The sequence below is a fragment of the Harpia harpyja genome, chromosome 3, assembly GCF_026419915.1.
Source record: "Harpia harpyja isolate bHarHar1 chromosome 3, bHarHar1 primary haplotype, whole genome shotgun sequence".
Taxonomy (NCBI): domain Eukaryota; kingdom Metazoa; phylum Chordata; class Aves; order Accipitriformes; family Accipitridae; genus Harpia; species Harpia harpyja.
The window spans coordinates 80,535,276-80,554,853 of record NC_068942.1 but is presented as its reverse complement, the minus strand read 5'-3'; the positions used below and the strand labels follow the sequence as shown (position 1 = coordinate 80,554,853).

Genomic DNA, 19,578 nt, shown 5'->3' with positions numbered 1-19,578 from the left:
AAATACAGAACAAATTGTATATTTAACTTATAGATTCCCAGTGTTTTCCTTACAATGTAATTCTGTTATTCTAGTTAGAAGAGCTGTGTAAAAAGGTTACCTCTATTCAGCATCTGTATAATTTAAATAACATGCTTTATTAGAATGTTTAGGTGATAAGTTAGAGCAGCTGTGAGAGGACATAAACTCTGTCAGTCTGTAGAAAAAGCATCAGGTTGCGAGCTAGGATGTCAACAAAGTCAAGGCAGGAAAGGCTTCCCAGTGTTCTCCGGTGACGAAGTCCAGGCCAGAGTTTTCCTAATGCAGATAAGGCAGAGACAGATCTATCTACAGGTATGAGGAAGAGACAAGGTGGGATACAGTTTAGCCTAAGGAGAATGGTGAACAATTACTGATATGAATGGAGCAAGAAAGTGAGAACGTTTACTTTGTGTGAAAGTTCTAGTGGTGCATATTATTTTGGTTAAGGGCCAGAGCTCTGTGGTGATAATCATCTTGTGATATTTACTTCAGTGGTGATACACCAGCAGAAAAATTACAGATTTTGATCTGCTAATAATAAAAAGTAAATGTAGCAAGGTGTAACTGCTGAAGTAGCAGAATCTTTGTTAAAGCAAGATTATACAAGTCAGGTTTTTTGTTTTGTTTTTTTTAATACCATGTGCTGTTATATGGACAACACAAAACTTGCTTGTGGGCGTGATGTAAGTAATCAACACACAGAAAATGTTCCCCAGGAATCTTTGGGGGAAGCGTAAAACTGAAACAGGATAACTTGTGTTCTGAAGCTCTCATCCTAGTGTTGAAAACGCCACAATCTTAAAAGCCATTAGAATTGTAGTTATGAATTAAAGTAGTAGTGGAAAATTTAAAAAGAAAAAAAAAAAGGAAAAGAAAAGCTGTTCTTGGCAAAAGCTTGTTTTGTACTGTTATTTTGTTTTCTGAAAATTTTTCCACTGTAACATTTTGTTGAAGTAGTGATAAATAAGACAAAGTGTATGTAACTAGAGTACAGAAGAGTCAAATAATGACAAAAATGTATTGGTCTGTATGAAATGTAGTCATTCAGCAAAATTCCCATGAGATGGATAGTCACATTGCTCTCTCCTTTTATATTGTTAAAGAAATGAGTAATATCGTATGTTAAGGTGTTATTTTTTACCTCTGAAGACTTTTGAAATAATGTCTTTGTCTTGGTTTCCTAACAAGGGTTACATTACAGTGCTCTCTGCATGTACGGCTGCCCCTTCTGCCCATGTACGTTTTGAATCAATTGACCCATTTCAGTAATATTTGATGAAGAATTAGGAAGCTCAGAGATACTAAGTCCCAACATAGTCTGTGCAAATGGCCAAACAGAAAAGAGAGACTCTCGTAATTGCTTCACTCCAGTGAGCGCTCAGTGCTTATTCTCCATTCTTCTGTAAGAACGGATGGTCTGCCTTGAGACACAGCTTGGTAAAGAATAGGCTTTATTGTTTTCTGCAGCTCACAGAGCAACTTGTAAAAGACATTACTTAAAATTGCAAAATTTTTCTGGGTAAGTAGTGAGGCCAGTAAGACTTCAAGGCTCTGTGCATAAATAGGGAATCAGAGGATTAGAAAAGTGACCTTTCTGTTTTAGTTAAAAGGGACTTCTATCCGTATAGCAAAAGAGTCTTTTGAAAAGAAACTTGAATATGAAGAATGGAGGAGAGTCTATGTGAGGTGAAGAGGTTAATATGCAAGTAAACTTACTGCTTTTCTGAAACCCTTAAGAACATTTAGTTTTTAGATTTGTTTTGCTGATAACACACAACTGCTTATTGTTACTTGGTCGCTAATTCTATTTATAATTTTATTTCTAGATTGTGGCATACAGCCTGCCTTGGAAAAGAAGGAGAAGTGATGGTGTTTGGTGGAAGCAAAGATGACTTGCATTTCATGGACACAGTCAGTAAACTGAATAATGAAATCCTACCACTATGATAATTAAAATTGATATAAAATAAAGTTAATACAATTGGTGATGATATTGGGTTCATTCATACCATATGGTGGTGTGAGATGTGACCTTAGGTGTTCTTGGAAAGTAATTTAGGAGGGTTTTTTCCTGCCCTTGTTAGGCTCATAAAAAGGAGTTTGTTACTCATATTCTTTATAAATAATTATTTAGGTATTATCAGTTTTAAATCATGCGTGTGGTAATAAATGTTACACTAATCTAGAAATTAGCAATATTTCTGAGATAAGCTGTTTGTCATTTTAATGGTGTGTTTTTTCTGTTGATTAGGGTCACTGCAGCGACTTGTTGATATTTCAGACTCAACCTTATTCACTCCTCAGGTGAGTTGAGGCTGTTGGCACAAAGAGTCTAGTGTAAATCTTTATGGCACTGTGCTTTTACACACGGGTTTTAACCATGTACTCCTATGTAGGCAGGTAAAATACAAAATTACCTCCTCGGTAAGTATTTGAAACATGCCACATATGGCAGTCCATAGCAGCTTGAAGACTGGTGTTGCATAATGCTCTCTCCTGCACATCCAAGCACAACATATGTTATGAACATCACAAGCTTTTATTAGATGTCACTTTTTTGTCTTTAGGTTATTAGACCATTTACCTCAATCTTCCTTTTCTTCTTTTTTCTCTCTCTCTCCTTTTTTTTTTTTTTCCTTTTTTTCCTTCTTCAGGTTGTGTCTCGACTGCATTGGTAAAAATGCAACTCTCTTAAAGAATCAAATACCATGCTTGCCATCGAAACTTTTGCAGCAAGTGCTGAAAAAAATAACCTTCTGGGCTGCAGTTAACCACCGGCAAGAGAAAAAAGCTGAAACTGAAAGACAAAGCCAACTAAATACCACATGAACAATGGCAGCAAAACTGTTGAACACTTTGGTTTATTTACAGTGTACAGCAAAGTCTTTTGTTAGTGAACTTTACTAATGCTACAGAATTAAGCTGAGTTTCTAAGTGAAGTTTGAGAACAAATCCTTTTTATGGAAGTCTCTTGTTTTCTGCATTATAGAAAACTGATAAAACTTCATTTGTATATATTGTTAACTTCTGCTGTTGTGGTCTTAATGAGACAGTCCATACAACTTGTTCTTTTTGGAGGTGACAGATGATACAAAGTGTTTTCAGTTGGATAAAATATGGCTTAAGTCTAAAATCTTACTACAGCCTTATCACATCAGCCTTTCTGAAAAGGTAAAATCAGTTCAACACGGTATCTTTGGAAGATTCACACTTGTCAGTCTTGAAAAAGGTAACTAATTTGCTAACACCGCTGAATCTTACCGTTTGATTCCACCAGACTCTGTCGAATGACGGAGCTGGACGTCGTACCCAGAGTAGGAAAGTCAACCGGCTAACCGCGGAACTTGAAGAAGCAGCTGCTATGAGCAGCATTACCGTCTGTATAGGAAAGCTTATGTGCAGTTCATAATATGGTTTTACTATGTTTCTGTAATCAATGAGTCCTTTTTGAAATAGGTTGTATATTGTATTTTGGATGTGTAAAGTTTATATTTAATTCTTGGTTAAAAAAAATGCTTATTTATTGTTTAAAAAGAGCATATGTAGTACTTGCTATTTTTCTGTTTCAACTATTTAGTTAACAGGAGCACAGTCATTAAAATTTTATAGAGGGTTGACTCGAGACCGATTTCGCCTAGTTTTTTGACCCTTTTACAGTCTGTGAAACCTACTTAATGGGGGAAGGGAGTTTTTGGAGCGAAGCTATATCGTAAAGGGAAGTTTTGTGACTGGGTAGTGTAGCAGAGCCGTCGTTTTCTACGTGCTAAACTTAAGCATTTACCATTAGCTGGGTGGCTTTTTTTTAACCGAAAACGTTTAACACACGGTTTCCTCTTGACGAAGAAAAAAACCCAAAATCTCTTGGAGGTCCGGGTGACGGTCACCTCACGGCCTCGCTGTCCCAACCTCCGGTCACTGGCCCCCGCCCGACTCCTGTCAGCGACCGGAGCGGGCAGCCCCCCGCTCCGCAGCCCCGTTCCCGCCTCGGCCCCGGGCAGCGGCGGGGCGGGACGGCGCCTGCGCGGCGCTGCCGGAAGCGTCCGCCCGCGGCGGATGTTGACGCCGCGCGTCCCGCTGAGGTGAAGGAGGGAAGGAGACGGGGCGGCTGCGCCGTGCGGCCCGCAGCAACCACCGACCGACCCCAACCGCCGCGGTAGGCCCCGGGGATCGGAGGGGAGGCGGCTCGGCGGGGCAGGGGGCCGGGAGGGGGCTGCGCGCTGTGGGGGACGGAGGGAGGGAAGGGGAGGGGGGTGTCAAACCTTGACAGAAAGCGGGAAGGGCCGTGGGGTTGTTAACGGGTCTGGTAAGTGCGGTGATGGCGCATTGCTCAGCACGGTGCGGCGGAATGCTCGGGTTGGGTCCTGTGTGACGGCTGTGTCTCGATAGGAAACCGCGCCTGGCCAGTCGGGGTGTCGTGAGGTGTGTGGACAGCCAGGGCAGAGCCACAGAGGGCTTGGGAACTGCAGTGACCTGCGAGACGCGTTTCAGTACGGGACTGAAAAATGACTGAAGGGGGACCGTTGTCCAGTGTGTCTTAGGTTGTTAAAAAATGAAAAGAAAAACGCTTATCGCCGGGGAGAGGTCGGTAAAAATATGGTTAGCCTGAAGCAGACAGATTTCATTGAGATGTGAGTAAGGCTTTCTAATTTAAAGCGTAATTAAAGCTCAAAAATAAACTACCGAGGGTGGTGTAGTGTCTCCATCATTGGAGCAATTCAAGTGAAACGAAAATCTGTCAGGAGCGGTGTAGGTGTCGAGGATTTTGTGCGAGTGCAGGGTTTGATAGTCTCATTAATGTCCTTTTCGCTTCTCTCGCTTTGCCTGGTTGCACAAAACCATCGCTTGGACCGTCCAACTTCCCTGACCTTTTGATCCGTGCCTGCAAATCTCTGTGTGGTGACGGATTCAACTCGTAGCTGTAAGAAAGCTAAAGCAGACGGGGACTTGGGAGTGGCTCCTAAGTGGAAGGTGACTTTAGCTTTTCCCGGGTCCCCGTGCTCCATTACAGGCTGAGGCAGACGGTGCAGACGGCTTCCAGGGCGGACTTCATCATCTCCTCCTGGCTTGATTCCTCCCACAGTTGGGGCTTTGAATTACCAGTGACCCCAGTGACAGCATGGCCCTGCGGCTCCTCGCGTGCCAAAGCCCTGGCGTGGAGGCTGCTCTTACCCCTAAGCCGCACAGTGCTCGGGAGCCGTAGGTGCTTGGCGCGCATAGCTGTTGTCTTTCCAGGACGCTGTGGGTTTTGGCTTTCTGCATGCTAGCGTGATTTGGAGCAGGGGGCTTTGTTTTGTGGGTGTTTTTTAGCATAGGTAACATGTCCTGCATTTAACAGCTATGGGAGGGTTTGTGTGGGGCTTAGGCAGCCCAAAGGGACTCTGCCTGAAAAGCTGCAGGAGTTTTCATTTTTGTGAAAACCATGTTGTAGGCAAAGCTTTCAAATTTGTTCCGCTGTGAGTCGGGTTTTTTTGTCATCAGTTAATGTATTTATAGATAAGTGCGTTTTTAAAAAACAGATAGAGACCTTGGCTCAAATTGGCAACTGAAACCATGATAAATTACACACAGCTGAGGAATCCCCATCTGAAACTTTCTTGACTGATGGGATAACTTCTTCCACTGAAACATTGTTGTGAAAGAAACAACAGTGTGTAGTTTCTCTTTTTTTTTCCTCTGGTGGTTTCCCCTGTATGGTTTTCAAAGCTCCACACTGTGTGTTATTCTGTGCATGTAGCACTGTATCGAAATGGCCGATGATAACGAAGACCTGCAGGCAGATGAAGAGCTCCCAGCTCCAGCTGAGGACAGCTTTGAGCAGCTGGAGAACGATAGCCCCGCTGAGCGCAGCGGGCACGTGGCAGTCACTGATGGACGCTGCATGTATGTCTGGGGAGGCTATAAGGTACGCTGTTCTCCTTGTTAAGTAAGCCTTCTGCCACCCGTGGTGCTGGTAATTATGTCCCATTAGTTTGGGAGTGACTCTGTAAAATTATCCCTCCCCCCGGAAAAGAAAAGCTCCAGTTAACAAATTAGAATATGACATTTAAGAGTTTTGAAATACTGAAATAAATCGTGTTAAATGCAGATCTTGGAAAACAGATAACTTCTGTGGGATGCAGGGTGTTGTTTGCCTTTGTCAACTCACGCATCTGTTGGAAAAGAAGGAAATACTGTGTGATATGAAATGCACACTGTGCAAAATGGTGCTTTTATTTACAGCATTATCAGCACAACTATATATTGCGTGTTAATGATCACAGGTTGGTTATTTATCACACTGGGCTGCATGTGTATTGCAAGCAGAACCAAGTCATTTTACAATTTTGGCAGGAATGAATTGTCAATGAACTTGGTAAATAAATTGGTAGCTCAAGACAAAGCTTTGGTGTATTGTTCTGGTGGTGTCACACATGGGGTGGGGGAATTAAATGGGAAATTTTGGCTCATTTATGCACCCTAGTTATCCTGCTCGGGCTATGAAAATGAGGTTTAACTTCCTTTTACCGCAGTCTCTGGCTCTGCTGGGAGCTGGTCCCTAGCAGAAGCTAAAATAGGCTAATACCTGCTCTCCCAGGGCTGCTGTGCAGCTGAGAGGTATAGGAGTGTGGCAGGCACTGCTCCTGCTGTTTTCTGTTCTGTGATTAGATCTCTGAGGGGTTGTAAACATTCACAGGAGTCTGTAATTCAGTATGTCAAGCATCCTTCTAATGTTGCTTTTTTCTTTTCTGACCTGTTCTGCAGAATGCGCAAGTTAGGGGATTTTATGACTTCTATCTGCCTAGGGATGAAATATGGATCTACAACATGGAAACTGGAAGATGGTACAGTAAATAATTAACTTAATTGTTGTTTGGGGGGAGGTAAATTCTTAAATTGGTATGGAAAGCATGCTGAGGGTCTGTGAACAGAGAGAGAATTCCCTGATCTCTTTGTTCCCACCTCTCAAACTGTTGCATAAATGTGTAAAATAGTTCCTTTTTTTTTTTTTTTTTTTTTTTTTTTCCCTGTGAAAACAACAAATACATTTTCACAGGGTAAGGTAGGAGAGGCAGCTCGGACAGGCAGCCCATACAGGAGTATGCGATCAACAGTGTGAAGTGTTTTGGGATGCCTGGTACAGGATATAGCACCTGAAAACTGTATTTGTACCACTTTTGATTACAGTGGTACATTACTGAGGGAACCCATATTGAGTTTTTTATTTGTTGTCCTTTTAAGGAGTCGTTTTTAAATGTTTAAATGCAGCCAAAGAATCTACTGCATCATCTTAGGTCGTTGGGAGCCTGGAAGTTGTGCGAAACCTGTGTGCCTGATAGTGCGAGGAAAGGGAATCCAGTGCTCCAGTTCTGTAGCTAGCTGGGGCCTTGTGCTGCGAAGCCAAGTCCCCTCAGCGCTTTGCAGAAAGTGCAATTTCAGCAGTGCTTCCAGTCCTCATGGTGGTTAGGGAGAGCCTTGGACATGGGCTGGAAGCTCATCTTTGTGGTTGTAATGTTTACAAACGTTAAAAATCCAGTAGCAAAATAGAAACCTTCAGTTTAGACAGGTGCATCTTCTTTGCCTGAGGATCTTTCTGGGGATTTTGAACGTGAAAGGCATACCAAACTCCTGAACTGGGCAGACGGGATTCCTCCCCCACAAAACATGTATTAATTAAATTGCCTTTTCCCCACCCCTCTCTGTCATACCCAGGTTAGTGTTGTAAATTGTTAAACCTGCAAGGGTGTGAAGAACTCGTAACTGAATGGTCCACAGTGACCTATTGTAATTAAAAACCTATTGGTAGGGTTATAAAATTCCACTCCAGATAAAATCATTATTGTTCATTTCTATCAGGTAAAATGTTTTAACCTGTGCTTCTAGGAAGAAGAGTAAAACAGAGGGAGACGTTCCACCTTCCATGTCTGGAAGTTGTGCCGTGTGTGTAGACAGGGTGGTGTACCTCTTTGGAGGACATCATGCCCGTGGCAATACAAACAAGGTTAGTAATTTAAAGATAAACCCCTCCTCACAAATAAGTTTCTCCTTATTAGCTTTTGTTCCCATTTTTTATAAACTAGACGTGGCCTTTTCAGTGAATTAAAATCCATGCAAAGCAAGAAATGTATAATCTTAACAAATCCCAGAAACATTTTCTTCAGAACGACTGGACAGGTTGGATCTTGTTTCAGAGCTTAAATGTTAATAACAGGGGATGCTGAACGTGTATCCAGTCATTGTGTCCTCCATGGCTTCTGCAGTATAACATTGTCATCTACTGGCTGCATCTCTGGTTCTGGGAAGCAGATAACCAGCTTTCTCATCCTGTCTGTGGCTTCCCCAGATGTGAACTAATTGAAGCCGTGTTCTTTTTGTGCTTGCCTAAGAGGTTTTGACTAACAAAATATGGTGCTTACTGCTTGGATTTTTTTTTTTTCCATGCAGGTGATTAGCTGGCTGACTTTTACCAGTTCACTGTATTAATTTGTCTGCAACAGGTCAGATAACACAGCATTTGTAAAACAGGTCAGCCTTCAGCTCTGCATCATTTCACATGGTGATTGTACTCTGGTAGCTTTACGCCACTGAAGAAACACCGTGACCTGCTATTTGGTTTGGTTGCAGGTGTTCTTGTGCAATTCACCCTATAAATTGTATTGCATTGGTGCTTTTGAGTTTGCTTCTTTTGAAAGATGGGAATTTCCAGAGTTCACTGAAATAATATCAGGAGGTGATTTGTAACTGCTCTGTAGTTGTTTGAAATGTTATTCTTCTCTGGAGTCTCTGATAATATTTTCTGATGTTCTGGAAGTGTGGTTTAAATTAAATAGTTTTGGCCTCGCTCTTAAATATAAACTGAAGGTAGCTTGATGCAATGCTTGCAAACAGTCTGAAACGAACTACATTTATAAAGTGTGAGTCAATTCCTTCCTGCTGTGGTATTCTTACATTTCAGTTAGTTTATACATGTGTGTCAGCTATTTCTCTCCATTTAAAATGGTGTAACACACAGAGAAGGGATGATACTGTAAAAAAACACTTTTTTTTTTCTTTTACCAGATTTTTTTTATTGTAAGACAATTGCTACTTTGTACATACCTTCATTGTATCCCATGTCAGCTCTTGGATGGTAAAACTCAATGTCCACAGTCCTATTACTTTTGTAAAAAGTGTTTGGGGCTTGAGTCTGCAAAAAGATAAGGACCTTTGATCCATGTGTTGTTCCAAACGTTGTCAGTGCTCTGTGCAGCTAGGAAGAGAACTTTTAATTTATTTCTATACCAATACATGCTAATTAAAAGTTAATATTTTAACATCAGTCAGACTTAAGCTTTAAGCTAACTGTGTGGGTAAAAAAAATCTTTTTATTTTCTACAGTTCTACATGTTAAATTCCAGATCCACGGACAAAGTGCTGCAGTGGGTCAGAGTAGAGTGTCAGGGGGTACCCCCTTCATCAAAGGACAAACTTGGCGTTTGGGTTTACAAAAACAAGTAAGGCTCCAGCAACGAAGTCAGCACAGCTATCCTTGCGCGTGTGTTTGCTTTTAATCACTCTTAGTTTTGTCATTGTTGTGTCTTTTTGTTTGAACAAGAGCTGCAGAAGAGCTTCTTGTCTGCAGCACATATGTGCTTCAGGAAGATGCTGAATTTCTTCCCCAGCCAGCCTTTTAAAACTGTTCCGTCCTTTGACGGTTGATAGGGAAAAACCTCACTCCCAGTTTGGGTATACGTAAGCTGCAAAGTATCTGTGAGTCACAATCCAAAATGTACGCTCATTACAGGCAAATCTTCCACGGTGCATTCTCAGTACATTGCTTTAAAGATACTGCATCGTAGTTACTTGTATCAGCGTCATTCCTCTTGGCAATTGCATCTGGAATTATTCTTCACTGAAGCCTGTTCTAGGATTCCCCATATCATGCAAAATGTAGTCTTTTGGTCACGTCTTGTGGGACAGCTTGCATTTCTTTGATGGTTGAAGAGCAGGAAGCCATTTTAATCTTAAAATTGCGTGTGGCTTTTTCAGCGGTGCACATGCTTAATTCGGTGTGTTCTGTGCTGGTTGCACAAAACGAGGAACGTGTTAGATGAACTGCTGTTGATGTTATCTGATTTAATGTGTTGGGATAGTGTCCCAGAGATGCCAGAAGGCCTTTTGGCATTGCAAACCATGGAAAAGATGAGGAAGACAAGGTGGTGTTGAAGCCGGATGAGCTGACATGCAAAATGTTGCCTTGCACCCTCCTCCCCCATTTCATTAGGGTGGTGCTAGTCCCCGAAGCAGGGAGCTGTGTGATGAGATCGTTCCAGCCTTCTGGCACTGGAGGATAGACTGAGGAAAGACCCTGTTGTGGGTAGGTAGTTTCCTGCTTCCCCAGGCTTGCTGTATCCCAGCTGCTCAGGAGGTTGGGGATGGAAGCGAATTATCTCAGGGAGGGCAGGGGCTTTTGGCGCTCTTCTTGGAGCATCTACCCAGGGCTGGTTTCTCAGAAGGTTCCTGGCTTCCAGAGAACAGAACTCCAAAATGCTCTGGCACAGGTGACAGTTCACATGGCCAGAATTGTCCCCTGGCAGAAGAACCTGGAAAGGCTGATCCCCCACAGAGCAGGGCTCTCTCCACAGGCCGTGGGCCAGGCGCCCGGTGTGGGCAGTGCTGCTGGGGTACGTGATGCCGGGGGCTGAGGAGGTCTGATGCAAATATGAGGTGACGGTCGGGGGCCTCTAGTTCTTCTTTGGTCACAACTGGCAAGGGTTACGGGTTCTTACTGTCTTGTCACATCAGGTAGGGGTTTAAGCTGTTACCTACAAAACCTTACCTGGACAGCAAAGGCATCTTCTGCCTGTTACCACAACTGGTCTTGACTGTATCGTCTCTGGCTCTGCTGAGGCAGAGGAAATGAGGGATGCTGTATGTCCTTGTGTTTGAGCCATGTATGGTGATTTTAGTGTGTAACACTACAGATGCTTGTGCTGCTTTGTCCATTACGTGTAGAAAAAGCTCACTGTTACAGTATTTGCTGCAGAGACTCATGAAAGATAGGAAGTGGCCCGTGGTGCTAGTTTTCAGATTCTCGATGTGGAGAGAAAGGTTACTGTTATGATACTTGATGTGATCAGTTTAGATGTAAATCTGTGCCAGACTGGAGTTGTGGGTGTTTAGTTAGGTGGTGTAGATTTGTTTTCTGTTACTTCATAATTCAATAAGAATTTCTGGCAGAACCATGCCATTAGTTTCTAATATGTGCAAAAACCCAAACATAAAACTTAAAGGTAAATTACGTTTTAAAAAACAAAAAGAACAGTAAAAACAGATGAGTGACTGCTCAGAGTAACTGTTCTTCAGGCTTTGAAACAAAATTCAACAAGTACAAAGGAAAGTGTCTTCCTCCCCCAGAACTAACAACTTCACAGGCAGCTTCACTGGTGGAGGGTCTGCTGCATGTAGTGTCCCTTGGTCTCCTCCTGCCCTGCCCTGCCTAGCACACATCTCCACAGTGACCATGCCCAAGTTGTAATGCTTTCCCTTTGTTTCTCACCGGAGTGTCTGTGAACATTTTGGGCTCTGGGAAAACGAGCAGAGGGCTTGGAAAGGGTGGAGTCAGGAAACTGCAGGAATAAACCCCTGTAGCTGCTGTGTGGGAGCCACGGTAGCGAAGGCTGAAGCGCAGTGACCAGGCAGCAGGCCTGGTAGCTTCACACGTTTGGAACTGGAGCAAAGCTTGGAAGCCTGGGGCCTGGGAAAGAGCTACAGAGGGCTTTAATGTGGGTGGTAGGGTCGATTAGGCAAGAAACAGGGCCCCACACCTGGGCAACTTGCATTGTAGACATACGGGAAGTAATGAAGCCAAAGAAGCTTCCCCAGTTTTCCCATCTTCTGTTTGAGCACAGCCTTTACAGAACTTTAATTTGTAGCAACAGATGTGGTAGCATTTCTAATAGATCTTGATGCATGTTTTGTTTCAGGCTAATATTTTTTGGAGGCTATGGTTATTTTCCTGAAGGGAAACAACGGGGAACTTTTGAATTTGATGAAACTTCTTTTTGGGTAAGTAAACCTTGAAGTAATTTCTATTTAAACTTTAATATTTGATTAGTGCTTATTAAAACTTGTTGCTTATTTAATATTTTTAAAGAATTCAGGTCTTCCTAGAGGGTGGAACGACCACGTGCATGTTCTGGACACTGAAACTTTTACTTGGAGCCAGCCTATAACTACGGTAATTATTAATCTTTTGGTTTTGTAATTAAGTTAGAGCTCTTAAGAAATATGTGCACTCTGTGCCGTATCTCTTGTAGCATCCTGGGAGGATAAGCATGACTCTGCTCGGCCTGGGTTCACTGCTTTGTGTCGAGTTGAAGAGGGTGCTGATAAAATGGCCTCCTTGCGTAGCTGTGCGGGGTTAGTAGTGGCTTTGGGCTGCAGATGTTCTGAGCGCCTGGCAATGTGCTCGGTTAACTTGCACTGTGAAGCTGTCTTAACCTGTTGTATCTCTTAGGGGGTCCTATCTCTAGTCCCTATCTCCCTGGCATTATTTTAGAAAATGTGGTTAACTGTTTGCGAGCAAGCAGCATGGAAATTCACCCAAAATACATTTTTCTACTTTCCTGCTCCACCCTGCAGCCTTGTTTACATGTCACCAGTCTTTAACTGCCAAGTGTTTAGTTGTCAGGTGCTCTGTGATCCTGCCGCCTTAGGGATATAAACCAGTCCCTAAATGCCAGGAGTTAGAAAAAACGGAAGAGCTCTCTGAAATACCTAGTGCTAGCTAGCAGGAGGACGTGAGAAACGCCTTGCAGGGCATTTCTGTGGCTGGCGGGAAGCACTGCGTCTGCAGCACTGCTGGTTTCTGCTGTTCTGGCTTCCCTCCTGGGACATGCAGTCTGTCTGATCCAGCCAGGGGAGGAAACCTGGCCAGGAGCTAAAGCTTAGGACTGTGTGACCAGGGCTCTCTTCCCTTCTTGTGCTTCCTGAGCGAGCTGTCTTAATCCTCTGTACCTTGCTCTCTTGCCAGCAAAGTGGGACTGTTAATTTCTCTCCTATATATGGACTCTGTGAGGTGTCATTAGCTTGTGTTTGCAGTCTTACCAGCAACATGCTTGTAGAGGAAGGACTATTAAGAGAGGGGTTTGAAACACTGTTGGTAGAACTAGCCTTGGAAACATCCCCTCAAAATAAAAATTACCTGCTGCCTATTCAGTAGCATTCTTGAGGCCATTTAAACTGAATTTAAACCGTTCACTTACTTAGGTCCTCTCTCCTCTCCAAAAATGGGAAACTTGCCTTTTATTTTAACCTGTCTTTCTCTCTTAATCTTTTTTCCTGTTGACTTGCTTTCTTTCATGCTTCAGTGGCATTTGAGGAGCTCAGGAAAACAAAATGTATGGTTTCCTGTCATCCTCACTGTAATGTGATGGTTTGGTACATTTCACTTGGATGCTGAATTGTGGTCAAAACAAAACAAAACACTCGGTAATTGCAAATGTACACTATTTGAAGTGTCCCAGAAGTATTCGGGAACAGGCAAATGGAGTGTTATTGCCACAGAATTGGAGGAAATGAAATTTGAGATAAGTAACTCCTTATTCAGATTACCAAAGAATTGCTTCGTCTTACTACATACAGATCTCAAATATTTCAGAAGTAACTCAAGAAAAATACTGTTTAATGATTCACTATGTCACTGTCTCATTTACAGTCTGAGGTCTTCTGTGTCTGACTGAGCCCTCTTCTAAAAGCAAAATTTGTACCTTGACACTTAGAGGGGAAAAAAACCCCAAACATTTAAAATGAGTTTTCTGATCTTCCATCCATCAAAAAAAGCAAGTTTCTGCACACAGAATGACTTACTGGATGTTTTTTCGCTCTCTGTCCCTTGTTGGCTTTAAATCTGACTTTAGTTCAGCCTTTCATCTCCTCGGGTGACTTGATTTGTGGAACTGTGAGACCTTGCTTTGCCCCGAGTGCGATGTCCAGGTGAGCTCTCCTGGGAGGCCCGAGAGGAGCTGTCACCCCGCACCTCCCGGGGTGCCTGGTGTGGCCGTAGCTGTGCTGCTTCGCGTGTGTGGTGGGCATCTTCAGCTCCTCTTCACTTGACCTGCTGTGGGGTTTTGGTGAAATGGCATTTTCTCTCTTTTGTTAAGGTATCAAATAAACTCACCTTCTTACTTGACATTGTCTTTTCCCAGGGGAAAACTCCGTCACCACGAGCAGCTCATGCCTGTGCTACTGTTGGGAACAGAGGCTACGTGTTTGGTGGCAGATACAGAGTAAGCCCCAGCCCAGTTTTAACGATGTGTTACTGAAACCTAAACGGAGTATTTCAACCATGGTCTGCTTTATCGTAGGAGTCCAGAATGAACGATCTTTACTATCTGAATCTGGATACGTGGGAGTGGAATGAAATGTACGTACTAAAACTTGAGTTCTTTTGTTTGTAAAGCAATATAATTTTTTATTCACTTATAATCATTCTAGTGAAACTTGGTAAACTCCAGTAAGTAAGTAAACTCAAGTAGAACTGATCCTCCTGATTTGCTGTCAGGCTTTTTTAAGCATTGATACGAGTAAAATTCTTTTACTGTGTCTAAAGAAATTAAACTTGCCCTTGGGTCGTGAGCTGTGCACAGTATGAAGCTGCATCCTTCAAATATCTGAAAAATAATCAGAGCAGAAAAGAGCAGCAGTATTTTATTGTAGCACATGTGTAATTTATGGTGCTTTTTTTGAAACACAGAATCGCGCAAGGCATTTGCCCAGTTGGCCGATCGTGGCATTCTTTAACACCAATTTCCTCAGATCACCTCTTTCTCTTTGGAGGATTCACCACTGACAAGCAGCCATTAAGTAAGTCATTCCGAAAGAGTTTTGTGTTGTCTTTGTGTTCTTTAACAGTTGTGCACAGAAGCTTGAATTATTGCCTCGTCACCTTAAATGCTTGCTAAATTCCTTCCATGCCATTGTGATCCAACTCTTTATGGTCGACAGCTAATTTCACAGAGCAGGAGTCACTGAGTGTGTTGAGACACTATTATTTATAGAAATTAAACTGCTCTAAAAATGCATCTAATGCAAATCACAATTACTAAGAGCTTTACAGTTCTCCATCTTCCCCTTCTGACTTTGCTCCCATAAACCACTATTAAACACCTGTTTTCAAATAGGTAGCCCCATGTTTCATAAGGTTTTTCCTAAAATACTTGATTTATTTAAGAACAAAAATGGACTGTGTTACACCAGAGTACACGTTTAGTGCAGCAAATGTGAAAGAACTAACAGAATACTGTTTGTGTTTGGGATTTTGCTTGTTTTCAGGTGATGCTTGGATTTATTGTATCAGCAAGAATGAGTGGATACAGTTTGAGCATAACTATTCTGAAAAACCAAGGTATAGTAGACACTTGCCTGGAAACTTATTAAAAAAGAGTGAGGAAACATTTAATGTTGGCTGCCAAAGACAGGACACACATTCCTCTTTACAGCACTCATGTTTCTTAACAATACCAATGCTAGCTTCTACCCCAGAAGTGCAGCTGTATTGAATGTGCGCACAAAATGCAAGATGAATGCCACCGGAGGACTAGTGCTGGAGGTAGCGTAGAGGTCGATGTTTGTGAAACAGCAGGGAACACGGGGATTTAGGGTTTGATCTCCTGGCTGCAGAGGCCTCTCAGCTGGGACTGCCAGCGCAAGAGCTAACTGGAACCTGTGTGTTCTTGCTCTGCCAGCAAACTGGACACAGGCAGGTGTCACTGTTTTGAGCATCCCCGCTGGTGGCTAATCCTGTGCACACCCAGGATATTTTTGTCTTCCTGCTGAGTAAATTAGAGATGATGACCTGCAATTTAAACGCATCAAAACTACTGTGATGCATGTGTATGGCATTGAAAACATTCATGTCACGTGAGTTACTGTGATATATCTTGTTTGGGGAAGTGTTCTGAGCAAGGTTAAATGAGTTAAAGCAGTGATGCTTCCTCATCTGCCCTCTTTGGCCTTACTCTTGCTGCTGGTGGGGATGAGGAGGGGTCTGTTTTCCCGGGGCAGTAACAAGGCTGAGCTGCTGCCTCCCACCTGCCCTTCCCTGCTTTGGAGCAGCAGGACAGGGCCCTGTTGTTGCTGAACGTGTGTCTGAGAGTAGTTGTTTCCCCAAGTCTTAGGAGAGCAGTACAAAATCTGACTCTGTTCCTTCAGCCTTTTGACTCAAGTGGGACGTATAGTTTGTGTGAGCAGACCATTACAGCCATCCTCCGGCAGCGACAGGGCTGTGGGTTTCATGCACGCCTGCACTCACAGGCAGCGCGCTGCTGAGCCCCGCAGCCCTGCTCTAACCAGGACACCTTATGCAGCCCATGGTTTGCTGACCAGTTTTTTCTCTGAAGAAAAACTCCCGTTGAATTAGTCACGTCTACAGCGTAGTGGTGGAAGGGCAAACTTGCATGTGTTAACTTCAGATACAAACCCTAAACATGCATTATTGGGTGGGGTGTTTCTTTGGTTTAATGCAGTGCTGATTTCTGTTTCTAGGTTGTGGCATACCGCTTGTGCAAGCGAAGAGGGAGAGGTGATTGTCTTTGGGGGCTGTGCCAACAACTTACTTGCCCATTCTAAAGCTGTAAGTTTATTTCAAGCTTTCCCTTCCTGTGCAGCCCGGCCCTTCCTGCAGGAGCCGTGGTGTCTTATCACTCCAGTGAGTGTGAAATGCGTGATCTCATGAGGACTGACAAAGGTGCATAAACAAAGCTTGAAGGGGAAATGTTTTGCTGCTTTTCTAGAAAGCAGGTCATTATTCATTATTCAAACAAACAATGACTTGCTTTCCCTCACACGTGTGTTTCACTTGGAGCCTGTTCTTAGCTCCTAACTACTTCTTCAGCTTTTCCCTGTGCTTCTTGTGGGGCACTGCGATGCCTACAGAGAGGCCTGAAGAGAACAGGCTGAACAGAGAGGGGCTCTTCAGCCGGGACGGGGGTGTCCCAGGGTCTGTAAGAACACCCGTTGGCTGGAAAGGGAGACTGGGAACAAGCCTGCCAGCACCTTCTAAGTGTAAGAACTAGTGGGCGTCAGCTGGAACGGGCGAGTGGCAAACAAGAGTGGTGCAACATTTCTTTATGCACCAGCAGCTCAGCTCTGGCAGAGGTTTATGTCCATTCAAGGAGCAGGCATAACCATTTAAAAAAAAAGAAACCCAAAAAAACAACAACACACCATTGACTGCTGAGCCTGATACAGTCCCCGTGTCCAAAGCCCCTCACCACAGAGCCGTGAAGACTTGGAAACTGCACGCAGGTGGTGTTCCTGTTCTCTCCCTCTGAGCACGGGTGTTGGCCAGGGTCGGAGCTGGGACGTGGGGCTCACAGGGCCCCCATCTTGTGCACTTGTGCTGACTGTAGCTTTCAGCCCGGTCCCCTGTCTGACAGTAACAGGAGATGATGCACAGGGAGAGCACGTGAGCCTGGCCCCTCTGTGCACCCGTTCCCCTCCAGGTGTTCGTATCAAGTGGCACTACATCTGTTTTTTGATTCATCTGTAGTGCTCACAACTTCCCATATTGTAGGATTTGGTGAGCAATTTTGCATTCAGCATGTCTGCTGCATTTGTGATTTATGGGAAGTCCAATCTACTGCCCACCGTCAGCCTCTCCTCGCCAGACCCCAGAGCTGTGCCATTTGCCTTCCTTTCCAGAGGCCGTCTGTGTGAGCCTTGGCTGGTTTGGCTCCTACTGTAATAATGTGAATCCACATAACCACACTGCTTCTCTCTCTCTCTCTTTCCCTCCCCACCTCCAGGCTCACAGCAATGAAATACTTGTGTTTTCTCTACAACCACGATCTCTCGTAAGGTAAGAAAGCAAGACTTCAACGTTAAACTGTCATGTTTCCCTCTAAGACGAGTAGTGAGGGTTACCACCAGACCCCTTTCTTATGTTCCTAAAATGCCTGAAAACATTCTTCCTCTAAAGAATGCTGAAAGAACAGCAGCCAATTATGAGAGGATAGAGCAAGATTCCTTTCAGAAGCACGCATTTGGCACCAGTGATGAAAACAAGCCCTCACTAAATAGCTGTAAAGAATGAGCTTACCTTGCACCCCTTGTTCATGCTAACAACGGCCATGTCTTCCCTCTCCTCAAGGCTGTGCCTCGAAGCAGTCATTTGCTTTAAGGAGATGCTGGCCAGTTCCTGGAATTGCCTCCCCAAGCACTTGCTGCACAGCGTCAATCAGCGGTTTGGAAGCAACAACACCTCGGGCTCCTGAGCCCTCCGCAGAGATCGCTGAACGAGCTGTGCATGGATGAGCAGCTCTAAGAAGATGTAATAATTTTACCAAGTGTGGCAAACATTAAACTTGTATAGGTTAAATAGCTGTATCGTTGTAGGTAGTTGCTTCTTGCCTTTAAGTTGCATGTGAATGGCCTAGAGAGAACCTATTTTTGTGTAAAGATGTTTGCAATAAATGTATTTAATGCAAGTGGAGATGTATCCTGTGCTTGAGCTACAACTAGTTCTGGGTTTGTCCACCTTGAAGTACGTGTGAGGGCCAGCCCCGAGCGAGAAGACGGGGTGTGCATGTGTGGAAGTAGTTGTTACAGAGTCCCTAGTCAAGGACCTGAGGACTTTTGCGGTTGTGCAGGAAATACTGAGGCACGCCATGACTATTGAAGAGTGTTGCTTTAGTCTAGGCTGAAGATCGCTGCGAGGGCTGAGCAGTCCTGTTTTAGTCTACAGCGTTAGGAAACTGTCTGCTTAACGTTTTGCCACAAATGCTTAAGGGATTTGGAAATTGTACAACGTCAGAGTTGATAAACTGTCGTAAACCTTCAGCTGTTAAAGCACCACTACTCTCTGCTTGTTTGTAGTTTGTTTTTTTGGAACTCTTTATGTTGTGGAACTTCAATTGTGAACCTTAGGTAGCAGATATTCTGCCCTGGGAAGTGTAACTGAAAGTGCTTGAGCCTGTTACAGGCTGTGTCAGTAACCTGTGGAGCTCACCTACAGCCGGAACAGCCTGAAGGACTTCAGCTTGATGGAGGTACACTGGAAGTGGCTGTGGAATGGGTCAGTGCCTGCCTTCGCTGACTCGGCTCCATCTGTCAGCAGCCCCAGCAGGTGACATCGGGGACAAGGAACAGGCTCTGCTGCTGTGGGGAAGGGGTGAAATCATGTTTAAGCTGTCCTCAAAAAAAAAAAAAATTAAAAAGTTTGACTTCTAGAACAAAATAATTCCTGTATTGTAATTCCTGCGCTGGTTTCTTGTGTAAGCTTTAGCTGTGGCTTAAGTGCGTGCTTGGGGTGGTGCGGACCTCTGAGCTGAGCTGTGGTTGTGCGTCTCTCTCTGGGGTGCGCTGATACCGCACGTGGGGTTTACTCTGACCCTCAAGCCCCAGCTCTTCTTCCCTGCCTGTTCCTCACCTCCACAGGGGCAGTAATTATGCAGCACAGTTTGGCTGTGCTGGTGGGCTCAGGGGCTCTGGAGGGCTGGAGCTGGGACTGCACCTTCCATCCCTTGGCAGCCAACGGCACGTTTTGGGAAAAATAAAATTCTACCTTTTCTCAAATGAAGCAGTTTGCACTGAAACTGT

At 43.9% G+C, this 19,578-nt stretch overlaps 2 protein-coding genes across 3 annotated transcripts in view; both read left to right on the top strand.

Moving 5' to 3' along the window:
* Positions 1-3,649, top strand: part of KLHDC1 (kelch domain containing 1) — a 30,937-nt gene extending 27,288 nt beyond the window's left edge. The window contains exons 11-13 of the mRNA XM_052783684.1: positions 1,848-1,932; positions 2,273-2,325; positions 2,676-3,649. Of these exons, the coding sequence (XP_052639644.1) occupies positions 1,848-1,932; positions 2,273-2,325; positions 2,676-2,850 (313 nt within the window). The 3' untranslated portion in view covers positions 2,851-3,649. The remainder of the gene's footprint in view (positions 1-1,847; positions 1,933-2,272; positions 2,326-2,675) is intronic.
* Positions 3,650-4,054: 405 nt separating this feature from the next.
* Positions 4,055-19,219, top strand: KLHDC2 (kelch domain containing 2). 2 transcript variants are annotated; one of them, XM_052783681.1, is made up of 15 exons: positions 4,091-4,174; positions 4,938-4,989; positions 5,756-5,923; positions 6,763-6,842; positions 7,882-7,999; positions 9,376-9,491; positions 11,964-12,045; positions 12,134-12,217; positions 14,187-14,267; positions 14,346-14,404; positions 14,735-14,844; positions 15,313-15,385; positions 16,525-16,612; positions 17,787-17,839; positions 18,131-19,219. In XM_052783681.1, exons 3-15 carry the CDS (start codon positions 5,768-5,770, stop codon positions 18,252-18,254), a joined length of 1,224 nt encoding a protein of 407 aa, XP_052639641.1. In that variant the 5' UTR covers positions 4,091-4,174; positions 4,938-4,989; positions 5,756-5,767; the 3' UTR covers positions 18,255-19,219. The 2 variants fall into 2 exon arrangements, with proteins under 2 accessions (XP_052639640.1, XP_052639641.1); XM_052783680.1 differs by lacking the exon at positions 4,938-4,989 and having other exon boundaries at positions 4,055-4,174.
* Positions 19,220-19,578: the final 359 nt, after the last annotated feature.